The sequence below is a fragment of the Pseudoliparis swirei genome, chromosome 7 (assembly GCF_029220125.1).
Source record: "Pseudoliparis swirei isolate HS2019 ecotype Mariana Trench chromosome 7, NWPU_hadal_v1, whole genome shotgun sequence".
NCBI classification, from domain to species: Eukaryota; Metazoa; Chordata; class Actinopteri; order Perciformes; family Liparidae; genus Pseudoliparis; species Pseudoliparis swirei.
Window position 1 is genome coordinate 30,158,856 of NC_079394.1, and position 19,222 is coordinate 30,178,077.

General features: G+C 44.9%; 3 protein-coding genes across 3 annotated transcripts; 1 reads left to right on the forward strand and 2 right to left on the reverse strand.

The window, feature by feature from the left end:
• Positions 1-109: 109 nt before the first annotated feature.
• On the reverse strand, positions 110-7,128 carry fam151b (family with sequence similarity 151 member B). The gene is made up of 5 exons (XM_056419418.1): positions 6,812-7,128; positions 6,208-6,367; positions 5,907-6,121; positions 4,626-4,761; positions 110-3,071 (listed from the first exon to the last, which is right to left on the reverse strand). The coding sequence occupies exons 1-5, from the start codon at positions 6,918-6,920 to the stop codon at positions 2,966-2,968; spliced, it is 726 nt and encodes a 241-aa protein (XP_056275393.1). The 5' UTR covers positions 6,921-7,128; the 3' UTR covers positions 110-2,965.
• A 3,994-nt stretch (positions 7,129-11,122) lies between these two features.
• LOC130197209 (perforin-1-like) lies at positions 11,123-11,617 on the forward strand. The gene has a single exon (XM_056419767.1). The coding sequence runs from the start codon at positions 11,123-11,125 to the stop codon at positions 11,504-11,506; it is 384 nt and encodes a 127-aa protein (XP_056275742.1). The 3' UTR covers positions 11,507-11,617.
• Positions 11,618-17,148: 5,531 nt separating this feature from the next.
• LOC130197170 (perforin-1-like) lies at positions 17,149-17,666 on the reverse strand. Its single transcript, XM_056419713.1, has one exon. It carries the CDS (start codon positions 17,641-17,643, stop codon positions 17,260-17,262), a length of 384 nt encoding a protein of 127 aa, XP_056275688.1. The 5' UTR covers positions 17,644-17,666; the 3' UTR covers positions 17,149-17,259.
• Between the last annotated feature and the right edge of the window lie 1,556 nt (positions 17,667-19,222).

Consider the following 19,222-nt stretch of genomic DNA (forward strand, 5'->3'; position numbering starts at 1 on the left):
GTCATAGCAGAGAGGAACAAGGAGGGAGGAACAAGGAGGGAGGAATCGATGAACAATACATCTGTGAAAAGGAGTCTTATTTAGAGACAATACACCCTTTGAAAGGAAATGTCAAGCCATGGGTTGGTATTATTTTTTTGTGAAACGCAGTTCCAGCAAAGGTATTCTTCTTCTGCAACATGTTCCAGACACAGGTGTTGAATATACAGGGAAAAGGTTGACTTTTTGGAAAAATATGCTCACTTTCTTGTCAAGAAAAGGACACGATTGTTAGCACAGTGATATCAATCTTCTCAACCGAATGTTTGCAAGTAAGCAAATAACTGTATTTCCCCAAATTAGCTATTTCTGATCATATTGGCTTGAATTGTTGAATAACATGTTAATTTAGATCAGTGGTCCCCAAAATACGGCCCGCCTCCACTTTTGGCCCGGCCCCCTGAACAATACCAGAGACGCATTCTTATTTATTTTTTTAGTCTGGCCACGCAAATCCTAGACTAGCCGCTGTCGTCAAATAGAACGGAATATTGGCGAAAAGGTTAGGTAAGATCCCGGAAAGGGTTATTAATATTTGGTTATGTGGCTTTCTGGAAAACAATACATTTTTGTTTTTGGGTAGGGGGGGGGGGGCACCTGGCCCGCTGCCGTTGAGATTGCAGTGAGACGCAGAGAAAATGTGAAGTGGTGCTCTTCGCAATAAAACATCTTTGATGGGACGTGGTTCTATATATGAGGTTCTCTAAATGTGGTTCTATATATGAGGTTCTCTATACATGGTGACCCTCCTCATGTAGACCAGACCCACATGTAGACCAGACCCTCCTCATGTAGACTAGACCACGACTGGAGTTATGAAAGAGTTTTGAATTCATACCATGCACATTTTATATGAATATTTGTATTTATTTATATTAGGGCTGTCAGCGTTAACGCGTTAATCTATGCGATTAATTTGGCCGCGTTAACGCACTAAAATATTTTAACGCAATTAACGCAACTTTGTTTACTTCCGGTGTTCGTTGAAGTTTTTACACTCAAACCGAGTGTCAAACCGCGGCAATACGGTTTAACACTGTTTCCGTTTTTAAAACAATTATTTTTCCGCGAAAATAAGGATCATAAATCAGTTTAACTCGTGGATGAATCAGTCGGGTCTCCCCCTCTGAGACACAGAGGAACGGAGGGGCGACGTGTCGGGTGACGCGGCGCGGAAATAACTCGTCACACGAAACCTTCACCGTGATTGGTCAATCCGTTTGTCTGTCAACATTTTGGGGGAAAAACAACCAATGAACACTCAGTAAATCACAAAGGACCTCCCACCTGACGGGTGAGGCTCATTAGCAGCCTGTCAGTCAGAGAGCAGAGAACACGGCACCAGGACACTGAGCCTCATTGAATAGAGCTGAGATTGTTCTGGAATGTTTGATGTAGAACACGTGGGTATGTGTCACATGCAAACGCCTTTAAAAGGTGAATTTAAATTTTTTTGTAAAATGTATAAAATGCCCCCAGCCTCCAGAGGGTTAACGTGACATATGTGAATGTCAGTCAGTTACCAAGGCCACTGGTTCTGCTGTTCAGTGGTAAAGATGACAGGACCAATGGGGTCTCAATATACTTTTTTTTTTTACTAATCTGATGTTTCACTGAAGAAACAATTTATCATCCACAATATTAAATACCTCGCTGGCACTTTATAGGTAGGAGCCTCTTTGAAACACAGCTCTGTGTGAAGTTTGGTCTTTAAAAAGAATGAACTTTTAACTTTTAATTGCGATTAATCGCGATTAATTAATCGCAATTTCAAAATGCGATTAATTAGTTAATTTTTTTAAATCGATTGACAGCCCTAATTTATATATATATATACAACAAATGAAGGGTTCAAATGAACAGAGCGCTCTCTGGTGCAGAAGTTGTGAAGTGCAAACAAGTGTAAAAAAAAGGCCCATTTATCTGTAACAAAGGCCCATATATAAATATGAATATACAGGACTGTCTCAGAAAATTAGAATATTTTGATAAAGTTCTTTATTTTCTGTAATGCAATTAAAAAAACAAAAATGTCATGCATTCTGGATTCATTACAAATCAACTGAAATATTGCTGATTATGGTTTACAGCTTAAGAAAACTCTAAAATCCTATCTCATAAAATTTTAATATTTCCTCAGACCAAGTTAAAAAAAAGATTTATAACAGCTGAGTGTTTGTCAAGGCTCAGGAAACCCTTGCAGGTGTTTCGAGTTAATTAGACAATTCAAGTGATTTGTTTAATACCCTACTAGTATACTTTTTCATGATATTCTAATATTTAGAGATAGGATATTTGAGTTTTCTTAATCTGTAAACCATAATCAGCAATAAATCAGAATAAAAGGCTTGCAATATTTCAGTTGATTTGTAATGAATCCAGAATGCATGACGTTTTTGTTTTTTTAATTGCATTACAGAAAATAAAGAACTTCATCACAATATTCTAATTTTCTGAGACAGTCCTGTATATAAATATACAAATATATATTGATATAAATATATATAAATATATCGAAACATAGCTTTATATATATATACATATATTAATATTATTAATATTTCGAAACATAGATTAATATGTAAATTATATATTTATAAATATATATATAAATATATAAAAATACAGATTTATAAACATATATATGTATATAAATATTTATCTATAAATATATAAGTATGTGACATGAATGGATTGTGAGTACATTGAAAATGTGTCTTTTACAGATTAAATACTTAAATTGCTTGCTGATGGAACTGAAGAAAGCTCACGCAACCTGAATTAAATATAAAGTAAAACAAATACATTAGAGAAACATCATCATCTCTGTCAAAAAAAATGCATAAAAGAATCTTCAACTATTCAACGTCAGTGATGGTCCTGCAGCGTGCCGCTGAGCCCCGTAGCTCCAGAGTCCTCCAGAGGCCTACAGGTCGTAGTAGATCCTCCTGATGTCCACTTCCTCTTTGTAGGGCAGGAAGTCCTGGAGCCTGAACTCGTCATTGGGGCCGGTCCACACGGTCAGAGTGTAGCTGGGTAGAACATGGGCCAGCAGAGGCATTGACTGAACAGGGTTCATCCTCATGACCAATGAACAGGTTCATCCACATGACCAATGAACAGGTTCATCACATGACCAATGAACAGGTTCATCCACATGACCAATGAACAGGTTCATCCACATGACCAATGAACAGGTTCATCCACATGACCAATGAACAGGTTCATCCTCATGACCAATGAACAGGTTCATCCTCATGACCAATGACCAGGTTCATCCTCATGACCAATGACCAGGTTCATCCTCATGACCAATGAACAGGTTCATCACATGACCAATGAACAGGTTCATCCTCATGACCAATGAACAGGTTCATCACATGACCAATGAACAGGTTCATCCTCATGACCAATGACCAGGTTCATCCTCATGTGACCAATGAACAGGTTCATCACATGACCAATCAACAGGTTCATCCTCATGACCAATGAACAGGTTCATCACCATGACCAATGAACAGGTTCATCACATGACCAATGAACAGGTTCATCCTCATGACCAATGAACAGGTTCATCCTCATGACCAATGAACAGGTTCATCACATGGTGACCAATGAACAGGTTCATCCTCATGACCAATGAACAGGTTCATCCTCATGACCAATGAACAGGTTCATCACATGGTGACCAATGAACAGGTTCATCCTCATGACCAATGAACAGGTTCATCACATGACCAATGAACAGGTTCATCCTCATGACCAATGAACAGGTTCATCCACACGACCAATGAACAGGTTCATCACATGGTGACCAATGAACAGGTTCATCCTCATGACCAATGAACAGGTTCATCACATGACCAATGAACAGGTTCATCCTCATGACCAATGAACAGGTTCATCACATGGCCAATGAACAGGTTCATCCACATGACCAATGAACAGGTTCATCCTCATGGCCAATGAACAGGTTCATCCTCATGACCAATGAACAGGTTCATCACATGACCAATGAACAGGTTCATCCACATGACCAATGAACAGGTTCATCCTCATGACCAATGAACAGGTTCATCCTCATGACCAATGAACAGGTTCATCCTCATGACCAATGAACAGGTTCATCACATGACCAATGAACAGGTTCATCCACATGACCAATGAACATGTTCATCACATGGTGACCAATGAACAGGTTCATCCTCATGGCCAATGAACAGGTTCATCCACATGGCCAATGAACAGGTTCATCACATGGTGACCAATGAACAGGTTCATCCTCATGGCCAATGAACAGGTTCATCCACATGGCCAATGAACAGGTTCATCCTCATGACCAATGAACAGGTTCATCACATGACCAATGAACAGGTTCATCACATGACCAATGAACAGGTTCATCCTCATGACCAATGAACAGGTTCATCATATGGTGACCAATGAACAGGTTCATCCTCATGACCAATGAACAGGTTCATCACATGGTGACCAATGAACAGGTTCATCCTCATGACCAATGAACAGGTTCATCACATGGTGACCAATGAACAGGTTCATCCTCATGACCAATGACCAGGGCTCACCTGTCTGACTGCTGCAGCAGCCATGAGAGCTGAGAGAAGGACTGGGCCAGGAAAGCTGCTCGCACTGGGAAGCTGACCGGATGAGTGAGGGCTTCACAGACCTGCTGCATCTCACGCACCATGACCCAGCTGTAGCCTGGAGGACACACACACATCAACATCACACACACACATACATCAACATCACACACACATCAACATCACACACACTATCATCATATTCAGAGCCAAGTGAGAGCTACCATGTAGGGCAGGGGTCCCCAAGTGAATAAATAAAGTTTTAAATTTTTTTTTTTTAATCAGTTGGAAAAATATTTTATTTTGAAAAAGGACCGGATCCACCCGTGTGTACGTCTGAGCCGCGTTCAGGAGTCTTAAAGTTCGGGTTTAGCAGGCGAGTCTCACGCGCCGAACCCTCTGCTTGCGGCACATTTCAGTGACAAATAATCTTCAAACATATTCAACCTGCTCAATGAATTCTGTCACTTCAGGGAAATGACAACTGTTTTCAAGTTGGCCGATAAAGTCGCTGCTGCAGGGCGAGTGAACAGCGGAACATTCTACATGTTTCAGACGTTGACCGGGTGGAAGAGGCTTTTCAAAGAGTTTGAGCGGTACTCCAACCACAAAAGACCCGACTGCAAAAGAATAGACCTGCAACCCATTTGTAAACAAACCCACCCGGTGAATCGAGCCCGTCCGAGCTAGAACAAAATGTGCTGGAGATGCAAATGACGGTGGCCTAAAGGGACATTTCACACAACAACTCTGCCGGTGTTCTAATGACAGCGACCAGAACTCGGTTAGGAGCAGCGGACCAAACACACGTCTGTGTCTCCGTCTCCATCAGCGGCTCGTTGCAGGTAAACAAGCACGGCTCACACTCATTCGGCGTCATGATGAGTTGTAGTTTTGGCACTTTATGCCCTTCGTATAATTGTATGACGTCATATTTATTACGTCATTTATATTGCCGGTCCGTGAAAATTATTTCTGACACGGAACCGGTCCGTGGCTCAAAAAAGGTTGGGGACCACTGATGTAGGGTACCACCTGGTGGGAGGAGCTACCATGTAAGGTACCACCTGATGGGAGGAGCTACCATGTAGGGTACCACCTGATGGGAGGAGCTACCATGTAGGGTACCACCTGGTGGGAGGAGCTACCATATAAGGTACCACCTGGTGGGAGGAGCTACCATGTAAGGTACCACCTGATGGGAGGAGCTACCATGTGAGGTACCACCATCAGGACTGTCTCGCGGTCCTGAAGGTTCTGTACCTGGGTTCTCGGCCCCCGCGGTCCATTCCGTCGTCCAGCCGAGCGACAGCACGCTGTGAGGAGGAAGAGTCGTCACCGAGGAGAGGAAGGCCCGGGGCTCGAGGGGCGTGGCCTGCCCCCCAGGACCAGAGAGGACGTCTGCATTGACCCAGACGGGACGGCTCGGCCCACACACCTCCTCCAGCAGGAGGACCGATGGAGACACGGCCTCCAGGCTGAGGGGGGGGGGGGGGGGCACAGCGCAGCGTCGGCACAACGCACAACCACACGCTGCGTGTCCAGGGGAGAAGACGCCGCTCACCTCTTGAAGTCTAGTTTGATCCCCTTGGTGGACTCCTTCACTCCCTCCAGCCACTCCTTGAGGGTGATGTCGCTGTCGGTGTCAGCGGAGTGGGCCATGATCGGCTCGCTGGGGCCACGACCTCGGAGGATTACGTCGGCCTCGAGCATGTGAGTGGGACCTGAGGGTGAAAGCAGGAGGTCACGATGCGTCAGTGAGGAACCGAGGACCACACGGTGTGTCTGTACCAGTGTGTAGGCGTGTGTGTATAGATACTAGGCAGTGTATCTTCTTAAGGGTTCTGTGGTGTGTGTGTGTGTGTGTGTGTGTAGGCAGATCACTTTCTCGTTTCATCGATTCATTGTTTGTCGATAAAATGTCAAAAACAAAACAACAACAACAAAAACAATGACCAGTCCCAAATATTTTTGATTGACAATTATTTCAAATTGCAACAACAACAAAAACACATAAAATCCTCACACTGGAGAACTCTTTGACCTCTTTGACCGGAACAATGCTTTTCTATTGTCCGCACACTGACAGTTTGGGCGCATCCATAGTTCCTGGAACAACAACAGCGCCCTCTGGTGGGTGCACACGTCACTACATCAACACGGCCCACCTGCCACGGCCTCCGCCAGCCGGCCGCTGCTGTTCACGGCGTGCGACCACCGGACCGCGGCGGCGTCCCGCGCCCCGGGGAAGAAGTGCTCCAGCGTCCGGTCCGACATCCTCACCGGTCGGCTCGGAGGACCGAGGCGAGGACCGTTAACGTTAAACCGAGAAGACCGGGCCTGACGCGTTAAACCGGAAGTTCAAAACGACGAGAACGATTTCGGTTTAAACGGTTTAAACGGTTTAAACTAAGGCAGTACTGGGCCGGTTAGACACACGAATACTCTTTATAGCTAATTTATACGACTAATAACACTATTCTTCTTCTCCTTCTTCTTCTTCTTCTTCTACTTCTTATGCTTCTTCTTCTTCTATTTCTTCTCCTTCTTCTTCTACTTCTTCTTCTTCTACTTCCGGTGTTTCACATCGTTACGGTACATTGCTGCCACCTTGCGGTAGGAATCCGTGGGTACATCCCAAGTGTCTTAACTGAATCTGCTCCTGTACGTGTGAATTGGAGGAGCAGACAGGAGGAAGGAGGAGCAGACGGGAGGAAGGAGGAGCAGACGGGAGGAAGGAGCGGAGGAAGAAACCCGATTGATTCATCCAGGAGTTTAAATTTATTTCTGCTCCGTATTTTCGCGGAGAAATAATTGTTTTAAAAACGGAAACAGTGTTAAACCGTTCTCAGAGGAGTGCAACAACTTCAACGACACCGGAAGTAAACAAAGTTGCGTTAATTGCGGTAAAATATTTTAGTGCGTTAATCGCGGCCAAATTAATCCCATAGATTAACGCGTTAACGCTGACAGCCCTAATATATATATATATATATATATTATAGTATATCTATTTGCTATATATATATTATATATAATATATATTATATATAATATATATTATATATAATTTATAATATATATTATATAATAATATATTAATACATATAGATTATATATATAATATATATATATTATCTAATAATATATGAAAACATATATTTTATATATATTATATAATAATATATTAATAAATATATATTATATTTATTATATATATAGTACATATATAATATATATTATATAAATATATATATTTGGTGCAGGAAGGCGGGATGAACCGTACACACACTATTGTATTGTTATATTATTATTATAATAATCTCTTGTTTCTCATGCAAGGTGTTGATCACCTGATCAAAGGGATTCTCACATGCAAAGGTAGGAACTATTGAGAGTTGTTGCTTCTTAATTCAACACTTTTCAGCCTGATGGCATTTTTAATAAGCTGTTGTAGGTGAATTGTAAGTATGGACCCTAAAAGAACAGGCATGTATTCGGGCACCTATAGAGCTCTAAGAGACACATGGAAACAAAAAGAAAGCGTAAGTATCTACGCTTGATTTGTGGTTGTTTTTGTTTACCGTTGAAATGTGAGAAGCCAACAACTCATAAAACAAATGATTTCTGTTTCTCGTCCTGTTTTTTAACGTCTTGTTATGTTGTGGTCCCGCTGTGGCCTTCACTTGGGATCATGTTCCATCACATAAACGTGTTGGGAGTGACTGGAGATAAGAAAGTGAATGGAAGACTAATCCAAACAGAAGCAGCTGTGACTCACTACGAGTTCCCACTGGTTTCCTCTGGAGGCGATAACACGACTCCTGACTGCTGGAGAACACACGCAGTCCTAATATGGCATCATCGCTTCAGGGACCACATGGAAGGTGTTGCTATATGTTCATGGACACACATCGGGCGGTTGTTGGTCTTGAGTCCAGCATTAAATCAATTAATTTAGATCTGATGATGATGATGAGTTTACAGCCCTGACATCAGGTGTTGCACCAATGGGCCAAACAGCCCGTTGTGTCATGTTATGTAATGAAGGTTCTGTGTGTGGGCGGGTCCGATGAGCTGATATGAGGCCTTTAAAAACATCAGGACAGCGTCCAGAGAGAGAGACTCGCCTCCCAGACGACAGGTAAGACACGTGGAGTGTTATTCATGTTCTTCATCCATAAGCCCAGGATGACATCATTTGCATAATTTCATGAATAGAAGTGATGAAAAGAGATTTATGTGTTAATAACTATGTAATAACAGATTGTTTTGCAGAAGACATGCATATTTATATTATCAATATTGAGTTTTTTTGGTCATATTCTTACATGCTTTGTTGTTGTTTTTCATCATCCTTAATTTTATCTAATAGTTATTTAAATAATTAATTTAAATATCACAAAAGAGTCGGGTTCTCTTCAGACCTGGTGATATTTTTAATAAGCTGATCTACCAAGACTAAAGAAAGTAAACAAAGGGTATACACATTATTTGCATACTTTCATTAATATAAATGCTTAAAAAATAGAGAATAAAAATCCTGAAAAGATTTGTACGTGTTAAAAATACATATTTAATAACATTTAATTGTTTTGGGTGTTCTTGAGACTCCTCTGCCGTGGCTCAAGTCGTAAATGCATTTTTTCACAATGAGGTCTGAGGGGGTCACAGACAACACAATGAGGTCTGAGGGGGTCACAGACAACACGATGAGGTCTGAGGGGGTCACAGACAACACGATGAGGTCTGAGGGGGTCACAGACAACACAATGAGGTCTGAGGGGGTCACAGACAACACAATGAGGTCTGAGGGGGTCATAGACAACACAATGAGGTCTGAGGGGGTCACAGACAACACGATGAGGTCTGAGGGGGTCATAGACAACACGATGAGGTCTGAGGGGGTCACAGACAACACAATGAGGTCTGAGGGGGTCACAGACAACACGATGAGGTCTGAGGGGGTCATAGACAACACAATGAGGTCTGAGGGGGTCACAGACAACACGATGAGGTCTGAGGGGGTCATAGACAACACAATGAGGTCTGAGGGGGTCATAGACAACACGATGAGGTCTGAGGGGGTCACAGACAACACAATGAGGTCTGAGGGGGTCACAGACAACACGATGAGGTCTGAGGGGGTCATAGACAACACAATGAGGTCTGAGGGGGTCACAGACAACACAATGAGGTCTGAGGAGGTCACAGACAACACGATGAGGTCTGAGGGGGTCATAGACAACACGATGAGGTCTGAGGGGGTCACAGACAACACAATGAGGTCTGAGGGGGTCACAGACAACACGATGAGGTCTGAGGGGGTCATAGACAACACAATGAGGTCTGAGGGGGTCACAGACAACACAATGAGGTCTGAGGGGGTCACAGACAACACGATGAGGTCTGAGGGGGTCACAGACAACACAATGAGGTCTGAGGGGGTCACAGACAACACAATGAGGTCTGAGGGGGTCACAGACAACACGATGAGGTCTGAGGGGGTCATAGACAACACAATGAGGTCTGAGGGGGTCACAGACAACACAATGAGGTCTGAGGGGGTCACAGACAACACAATGAGGTCTGAGGGGGTCACAGACAACACAATGAGGTCTGAGGGGGTCACAGACAACACGATGAGGTCTGAGGGGGTCATAGACAACACAATGAGGTCTGAGGGGGTCATAGACAACACAATGAGGTCTGAGGGGGTCACAGACAACACAATGAGGTCTGAGGGGGTCACAGACAACACGATGAGGTCTGAGGGGGTCACAGACAACACAATGAGGTCTGAGAGGGTCACAGACAGCACGATGAGGTGTGAGGGGGTCACAGACAACACGATGAGGTCTGAGGGGGTCACAGACAACACGATGAGGTCTGAGGGGGTCACAGACAACACGATGAGGTCTGAGGGGGTCACAGACAACACGATGAGGTCTGAGGGGGACACAGACAACACAATGAGGTCTGAGGGGGTCACAGACAACACGATGAGGTCTGAGGGGTCACAGACAACACAATGAGGTCTGACGGGGTCACAGACAACACGATGAGGTCTGAGGGGGTCATAGACAACACAATGAGGTCTGAGGGGGTCACAGACAACACGATGAGGTCTGAGGGGGTCACAGACAACACAATGAGGTCTGAGGGGGTCATAGACAACACAATGAGGTCTGAGGGGGTCACATACAACACAATGAGGTCTGAGGGGGTCATAGACAACACAATGAGGTCTGAGGGGGTCATAGACAACACAATGAGGTCTGAGGGGGTCACATACAACACAATGAGGTCTGAGGGGGTCATAGACAACACAATGAGGTCTGAGGGGGTCACAGACAACACGATGAGGTCTGAGGGGGTCACAGACAACACGATGAGGTCTGAGGAGGTCATAGACATTTAAACATGTGTCATAACGGTCGATCCATATCTGTTATTAAAATGCTTCCTCCTCCACAGACATGGCCTCCAGTCGGCCCCTTCTGCTGCTGGTCCTGTTGAGTCTGGCTGAAGCCCAGCTGGCGGTGTTTGACCTGCGGGCCAGCGGCCTCCGCTCCGGCCTGCTGGGAACCCCCGATGCCTCCGTCACGGTGTTCAGTGGCTCCACCTCTCTGGGCAAAACGTCCGTTCGCCACAACAACCGTAACCCGTGGTGGGAGGAGGAGTTCTCCAGCTACGCGGCCCAGGTGAACGAGGTGCTGCGGCTGGAGGTCCACGACAGCGACATCGGCTTCGATGACCTGCTGGGATCCTGCCAGCGTCAGATCAGAGAGGGAACACACCAGCACGACTGCTACCTGGAGGAGGGAGGCACCCTCCATTACTCCTACACCTTGTACACATGAGGCATGTGGAGATGCTTTGTGTTCATCATGACACACATCTAGGATTATGAGTTAGAATTAGGATTCCACCAGGAAGATTGTGTCTCATAATCAATAAAGCTTGTTCTGGTCTTTCTGTTTCTTAGACTGTCAATAATAAATGAAGAGTGCTGGAACAATCGACCTTTGTTTTCCATCATTACTTGGAATGCTTCAGCAGTCCAACTATTGTGTAAGCTTTAATAAACTTTTTATTCTATTTCTTCCGTACCTTTTTTGTCCCTCTTCTTCTCCTTCATATATTCAGCTATTTAAACCATTCAAATATTTAAAAAATGCAGCTTCTTCAAGAATAGAGGGGAATGACTTTTCATATTTCAAATGTTTCACATTTTTGTATCTTTAAATACTTTAATGTTATTTTTAATTAATCAGATCCTATGGAGAAAGTCTTCAACTTTCAAAAGCTTACAGTATCTTCAATTTTTTTAATGTTCACATAGCCTTCACCTATTACTGTATATTTTCAAATATTTCTTTATCTTTTCATATTTTCAAATGATTAAATTTTTTTATGTAAGAAATAATGAATGGGATCCAATGGTGGAAATCTCAAATCCGCTTAAACTTGTTTAACTTTAAAAGCTTACAATATCCGCATACATTCAGCTAAAGAAACAATTCCACGTTTAAAATGTTGATAAAATTGTTAGCTGTAACTTTATAATTCATCTTCTTTTGATACCTCTTATAGTTATTTAACTGTCCCCGTTTTAGTTTTATGTGTTTTTCCGTTTTCAATGGGTGTGTGTCAGGGGCGTCTCTAGGATTTTGATACATCTGGGGCTTAGCCAGTGCAGCTGCTCGCCATGTTGGTGCCCGAAGCATAACTCCTTCATGATGCCCCCCTGAGATAGGAAAGTGACCCACGGCGAGCGTTGTCGGTGGGAGCGGCGGCGCTGGGCTTAGCCCAGAAGAGTGAAGCAGTGAAATTTGTAGACATAGAAACACTCTCAGACAGCAGCTTGCTGTTACGTGCGCCTGCTGCCATTCTGACTCCGCTGTTTTGGGTGAATGACGTCACGTGCGACCTGGAGGTGTTAACCACTTGTGTGCCAAATCTTTTTTTTTTTTTTTTACATTCGGGGCTAATTAAAAAACATCCGGTTAGCCTAGGGACGCCACTGGTGTGTGTGGGGAAGTCTAGAGCTGTGACGTCATCGCTAGAGGGGACAGCTGCGTCAGGATCAAGCGGAAATTATTTTTGTATATCGTCACTACGGCCGCAATTCTTACTCTTTAGGCATTATTTTCTTTTTTTTCTTTTTTTCGATTTTATAAGTTTGCATGTCAGCACTGATGCCACTAATGCGAGACCAGGCTCATTCAGTTGCAACCATCAAGCATGTCCTCGAGGGAAGGTTTGTGACACAGTGGCTCTCCTTAACCGAGAGCAGACACCTGTTGTTACTGCTGAACAACCGCTGTCTGCTCTGGCTAAACAAACCCAATGACAGTGGCCTGGTTATGGAGAGGACACGTCGGTAGTTATGTTTGGTGGACTTCACGTTGAGATGGCTCCACTGAGCTCTTTGGGAACTCTTCTACAGGACAGCGGTTGGACCAGTGCCCTTGTGGAAGCAGGAGGGGAATTAGCAAGACGCAAATAACTGGAGAAGTTTTCTTCGAGATGACAACAACAAGATCAAGCTGTTTCACCTCCTAGCAGATAAGATATGTGATGCACAGATGACAAGTACAAGTATTGTCACAAAAGGAGAGGATGTCAAGAGCAATAATAGGAAATGCCTGGATGCTATGTCCCCATGCTCTTATGAGGAAGCAGACAACCGCATATTTGCACATGCCAGGGATGCAGCAATGGAAGGTATCAAGTCATCAAGTCCCTCATCATCAATGCTGATGACAATCCACATACGCTCAAGAGAGACCAATGGCCTGCAAGGATGGCAGTACAGATATTGCTATAACAAGGATATCAGTGTCATTAGCATTAGACTAAACTGAATTAAATTGAATAGTAGCATTACCATTACCTACCACCGCCAGAGGAAGTAGCAGTAGCAGGAGGAGGAGCAGCAGCAACAGCAGCAGCAGTAGCAGCAGCAGCAGCAGCAGCAACGGGACCAGCAGCAGCAGCAGCAGCAGCAGCAGCAGCAGCAGCAGCAGCAGCAGCAGCAGCAGCAGCAGCAGCAGTAGCAGCAGCAGGCAGCACTAGCAGCAGCAGCAGCAGCAGCAGCACTAGCAGTAGCAGCAGCAGCACTAGCAGCAGCAGCAGCAGCAGCAGCACTAGCAGTAGTAGCAGTCAGCAGCAGCAGCAGTAGCAGCAGTAGTCAGCAGCCAGCAGCAGCAGCATGTTACAGCAGCAGTTGTTGTTGTCAGCACAGCCATGTTGTCAGCACAGCAGCAGCACACAGCACAGTTGTTGTTGCCTGTTGCAACTGTTGTTGTTGTCAACCCAGTTGTCAGCCAGCAGCTGTCGTCGTCACAGCTGGTTGTTGTTGTCAGCCACCACAGCCATGCTGTTGCAATGTTCACAGCAGCAGTTGCTGTTGTTCACAAGCAGCCAAGTTGCTGTTCCAGCAGCTGTCAGCCACAAACAGTTGTTACACACCAGCGTTGTTGTCACAGCAGCAGCCAGCCAGTTGTTGTCAGTTGTTACAGCAGTTGTTGAACAGCATGTTACACAGTTGTTGTTGTTGTTGTTGTTCACAGCAGCAGCAGCACCAGCACCAGTTGTTGTTGCTGTTGTTCAGCAGCAGCAGCCAACTGTTTGTTGCTGTTGTCGTTGTTGTTGTTACAACCAGCTGTTGTTGTTGTTGTCAGCTGTTGCCGTTGTCAGCAGCAGTTGCTTGCTGTCACAGTTGTTGCTGTTGCCACCAGCTGTTGCAGTCAGTCGTCACAGCTGTTGTTGTTACACAGCGTTGTCAACAGTTGCCACAGCAACAGCCAGCACAGCGTCACATTGTCTGTTGTGTTGTTGTTGTCAGCAGCCAGCAGTTGCCTGTTCACACAGCATGTTCTGTTGTTCACACTGTTGTCAGTTGTTGTTGTTGTTCTGTTGTTGTTGCTGTTGTTGCTGAACAGCGTTGTTGCCAACAGCAGTTGCCAGCAGCTGTTGTTGTTGTTGTTACAAACAGCAGCCAGTTGCCAGTTGCAGCCAGCTGTTGCTGTTGTTGTTGTCACAACACAGTTGTTGAACAGCACACAGCAGTTACAGCAGCAGCAGTGTTGTGTTCATATGTTGTGCTGTTGTTCAGCTCACAGCAACAGTTGCTGCCACAACGAGCTGGTTACCAGTTGTTGCAGCCAACAGCACTGCACATGTTACAGCAGCCAGCAGCACAGTTGTTGTCACAGCCTGTTGTCACATGTCACAGCAGCAGCAGTTGCTGTTGTTGTTGTTACATGTTGCTGTTGTTGTTGTTGTCAGCTGCACAGCAGCCAACATACAAACAGCCTGGCGTTGTTGTCAGCTGTTCAGTTGTCTGTTGTTACACCAGCCAGCAGTTGTTGTTGCATGTTGTCAGCCCACACAGCTGTTCAGTTGTCAGTTGTCGCTGTTGTTGCCACAAGCTGTTGTTGTTGTTGTTGTTACACCAGCTGTTGTTGTTTGTTGTGTTGTTGTTGTTGGCAGCATACAGCAGCAGCACCAGCCTGCCAGCAGTCAGCAGTTGTTACACCATTGTTGTCTGCTGCCAGCCATGTTGTTGTTGTGTTACACCAGCAGTTGCCACAAGCAACAGTTGTTGTTACAACAGCGTCGCCATGTTTACACCGTTGTTGCTGTTGTTACAGCCAGTTGTTGTCAGTTGTCAGTTGTTACACCCAGCTGCCAACAGCTGTTGTTGTTGTCAGTTGTCAGCAACACCAAACAGCCACAACCAAGCCTGTTGTTGCACCCTGCTGGCACAGCACAGCCACAAGCTGTCACAGTTGTTGTTGCTGTTGTTGTTCAGCAGCAACACAGTTACAACGTTGTTGTGTTGCCACAGTCAGTTGTCACACAAGTTGTTGCCAAGCAGCCAACAGCACGCTGTCACACATGTCAAACAGTTGTTGTCAGCCACAGTTGCTGCAGCCAAACCCAGCTGTTGTTACAAGCTGTTGTTGTTGTTGTTTGTTGTTTTGTCACAGCAACGAGCTGTTACAGTCATGTTGTTGTTGTTGTTGCCAGCAGTTGCCCAGTCAGCTTGTTGCTGTTGTTGTTCAGCAGTCAGCAGTTGTCGTCAGTTGTTACAACCAAACCATGTCAGCTGTTGCAGCACAGCTGTCAGTGTTGCAGTCACACACAGTACACACAAGTTACAGCAGCCAGCTGTGTTGTTGTGTTGTTGGCCACACAACAGTGTTGGCTGTCAACAGTTGTTGACACAGTCAGCTGTTGCAGCTGTTGTTGCCAAACACAGTTGCTGTTGTTGCAGTTGTTGCTGTTGCAGTTACAAGCTGTTCAGCAGCAGCAGCAGTTGTTGTCAGTTGTTGTTGTTGTTGCAGCAGTTGTTGTAGCAGCAGCAGTAGCAGCAGTAGTAGCAGCAGTAGTAGTAGTAGTAGCAGTAGTAGCAGCAGCAGTAGCAGTAGTAGCAGTAGTAGTAGTAGTAGTAGTAGTAGTAGTAGTAGTAGTACCTCAGTAGTTATGACTTCATGAACTTCTTCAATGAAATCTATTAGAGGCCAGATTAATAATCTCTTTCCCTCAACCAGTACTGATCTACCCTCAAGTGGCCTTGGAAACCGCTGCATGCCCATGTGTACAGTTGGATAGCTTTTCTCCATCAACCTTGACCAATTGACTTCAACGGTTTCTATTTCTAAACCTGACTCTTAGACCCCGTCTACCTGTCCCTTGGACCCCGTCTACCTGTCTCTTGGACCCTGTCTACCTGTCTCTTGGACCCCGTCTACCTGTCTCTTGGACCCTGTCTACCTGTCTCTTGGACCCCGTCTACCTGTCTCTTAGACCCTGTCTACCTGTCTCTTGGACCCCGTCTACCTGTCTCTTGGACCCCGTCTACCTGTCTCTTAGACCCCGTCTACCTGTCTCTTAGACCCCGTCTACCTGTCTCTTAGACCAGGTCTACCTGTCTCTTGGACCCCGTCTACCTGTCTCTTGGACCCCGTCTACCTGTCTCTTAGACCCCGTCTACCTGTCTCTTAGACCAGGTCTACCTGTCTCTAGACCCCGTCTACCTGTCTCTCGGACCCCGTCTACCTGTCTCTTAGACCAGGTCTACCTGTCTCTAGGACTCCGTCTACCTGTCTCTAGGACCCTGTCTATCTGTCTCTAGGACCCCGTCTACCTGTCTCTTGGACCCCGTCTACCTGTCTCTTAGACCCCGTCTACCTGTCTCTAGGACCCCGTCTACCTGTCTCTAGGACCCCGTCTACCTGTCTCTTAGACCCCGTCTACCTGTCTCTTGGACCCCGTCTACCTGTCTCTTGGACCCTGTCTATCTGTCATTACAGGGTCTGTACTGGTCTTGTTAGACCTTAGTGCTGATAACTAGCCTACTGCTACTGCTACTACTGAGGTCTATAGGAATGCACGGGTCCACAGAGCGGGGACTTCGTCAGCTACAGTGCTAAAGAGATTTTTATATTTGTATGTTTCACATATATAGTATAAGAAGTATAAGAAACAGAAAGACCAGAACAAGCTTTATTGATTATGAGACACAATCTTCCTGGTGGAATCCTAATTCTAACTCATAATCCTAGATGTGTGTCATGATGAACACAAAGCATCTCCACATGCCTCATGTGTACAAGATGTAGGAGTAATGGAGGGTGCCTCCCTCCTCCAGGTAGCAGTCGTGCTGGTGTGTTCCCTCTCTGATCTGACGCTGGCAGGTTCCCAGCAGGTCATCGAAGCCGATGTCGCTGTCGTGGACCTCCAGCCGCAGCACCTCGTTCACCTGGGCCGCGTAGCTGGAGAACTCCTCCTCCCACCACGGGTTACGGTTGTTGCGGCGAACGGACGTTTTGCCCAGAGAGGTGGAGCCACTGAACACCGTGACGTAGGGATCGGGGGTTCCCAGCAGGCCGGAGCGGAGGCCGCTGGCCCGCAGGTCAAACACCGCCAGCTGGGCTTCAGCCAGACTCAACAGGACCAGCAGCAGAAGGGGCCGACTGGAGGCCATGTCTGTGGAGGAGGAAGCATTTTAATAACAGATATGGATCGACCGTTATGACACATGTTAAAATGTCTGTGACCCCCTCAGACCTCATCGTGTTGTCTATGACCCCCTCAGACCTCATTGTGTTGTCTGTGACCCCCTCAGACCTCATCGTGTTGTCTATGACCCCCTCAGACCTCATCGTGTTGTTTGTGACCCCCTCAGACCTCATCGTGAAAAAATGCATTTACGACTTGAGCCACGGCAGAGGAGTCTCAAGAACACCCAAAACAATTAAATGTTATTAAATATGTATTTTTAACACGTAAAAATCTTTTCAGGATTTTTATTCTCTATTTTTTAAGCATTTATATTAATGAAAGTATGCAAATAATGTGTATACCCTTGTTAAGGGTTTACTTTCTTTAGTCTTGGTAGATCAGCTTATTAAAAATATCACCAGGTCTGAAGAGAACCCGACTCTTTTGTGATATTTAAATTAATTATTTAAATAACTATTAGATAAAATTAAGGATGATGAAAAACAACAACAAAGCATGTAAGAATATGACCAAAAAAACTCAATATTGATAATATAAATATGCATGTCTTCTGCAAAACAATCTGTTATTACATAGTTATTAACACATAAATCTCTTTTCATCACTTCTATTCATGAAATTATGCAAATGATGTCATCCTGGGCTTATGGATGAAGAACATGAATAACACTCCACGTGTCTTACCTGTCGTCTGGGAGGCGAGTCTCTCTCTGGACGCTGTCCTGATGTTTTTAAAGGCCTCATATCAGCTCATCGGACCCGCCCACACACAGAACCTTCATTACATAACATGACACAACGGGCTGTTTGGCCCATTGGTGCAACACCTGATGTCAGGGCTGTAAACTCATCATCATCATCAGATCTAAATTAATTGATTTAATGCTGGACTCAAGACCAAAAACCGCCCGATGTGTGTCCATGAACATATAGCAACACCTTCCATGTGGTCCCTGAAGCGATGATGCCATATTAGGACTGCGTGTGTTCTCCAGCAGTCAGGAGTCGTGTTATCGCCTCCAGAGGAAACCAGTGGGAACTCGTAGTGAGTCACAGCTGCTTCTGTTTGGATTAGTCTTCCATTCACTTTCTTATCTCCAGTCACTCCCAACACGTTTATGTGATGGAACATGATCCCAAGTGAAGGCCACAGCGGGACCACAACATAACACAACGTTAAAAAACAGGACGAGAAACAGAAATCATTTGTTTTATGAGTTGTTGGCTTCTCACATTTCAACGGTAAACAAAAACAACCACAAATCAAGCGTAGATACTTATGCTTTCTTTTTGTTTCCATGTGTCTCTTAGAGCTCTATAGGTGCCCGAATACATGCCTGTTCTTTTAGGGTCCATACTTACAATTCACCTACAACAGCTTATTAAAAATGCCATCAGGCTGAAAAGTGTTGAATGAAGAAGCATCAACTCTTAATAGTTCCTACTTTTGCATGTGAGAATCCCTTTGATCAGGTGATCCACACCTTGCATGAGAAACAAGAGATTATTATAATAATAATATAACAATACAACAATAGTGT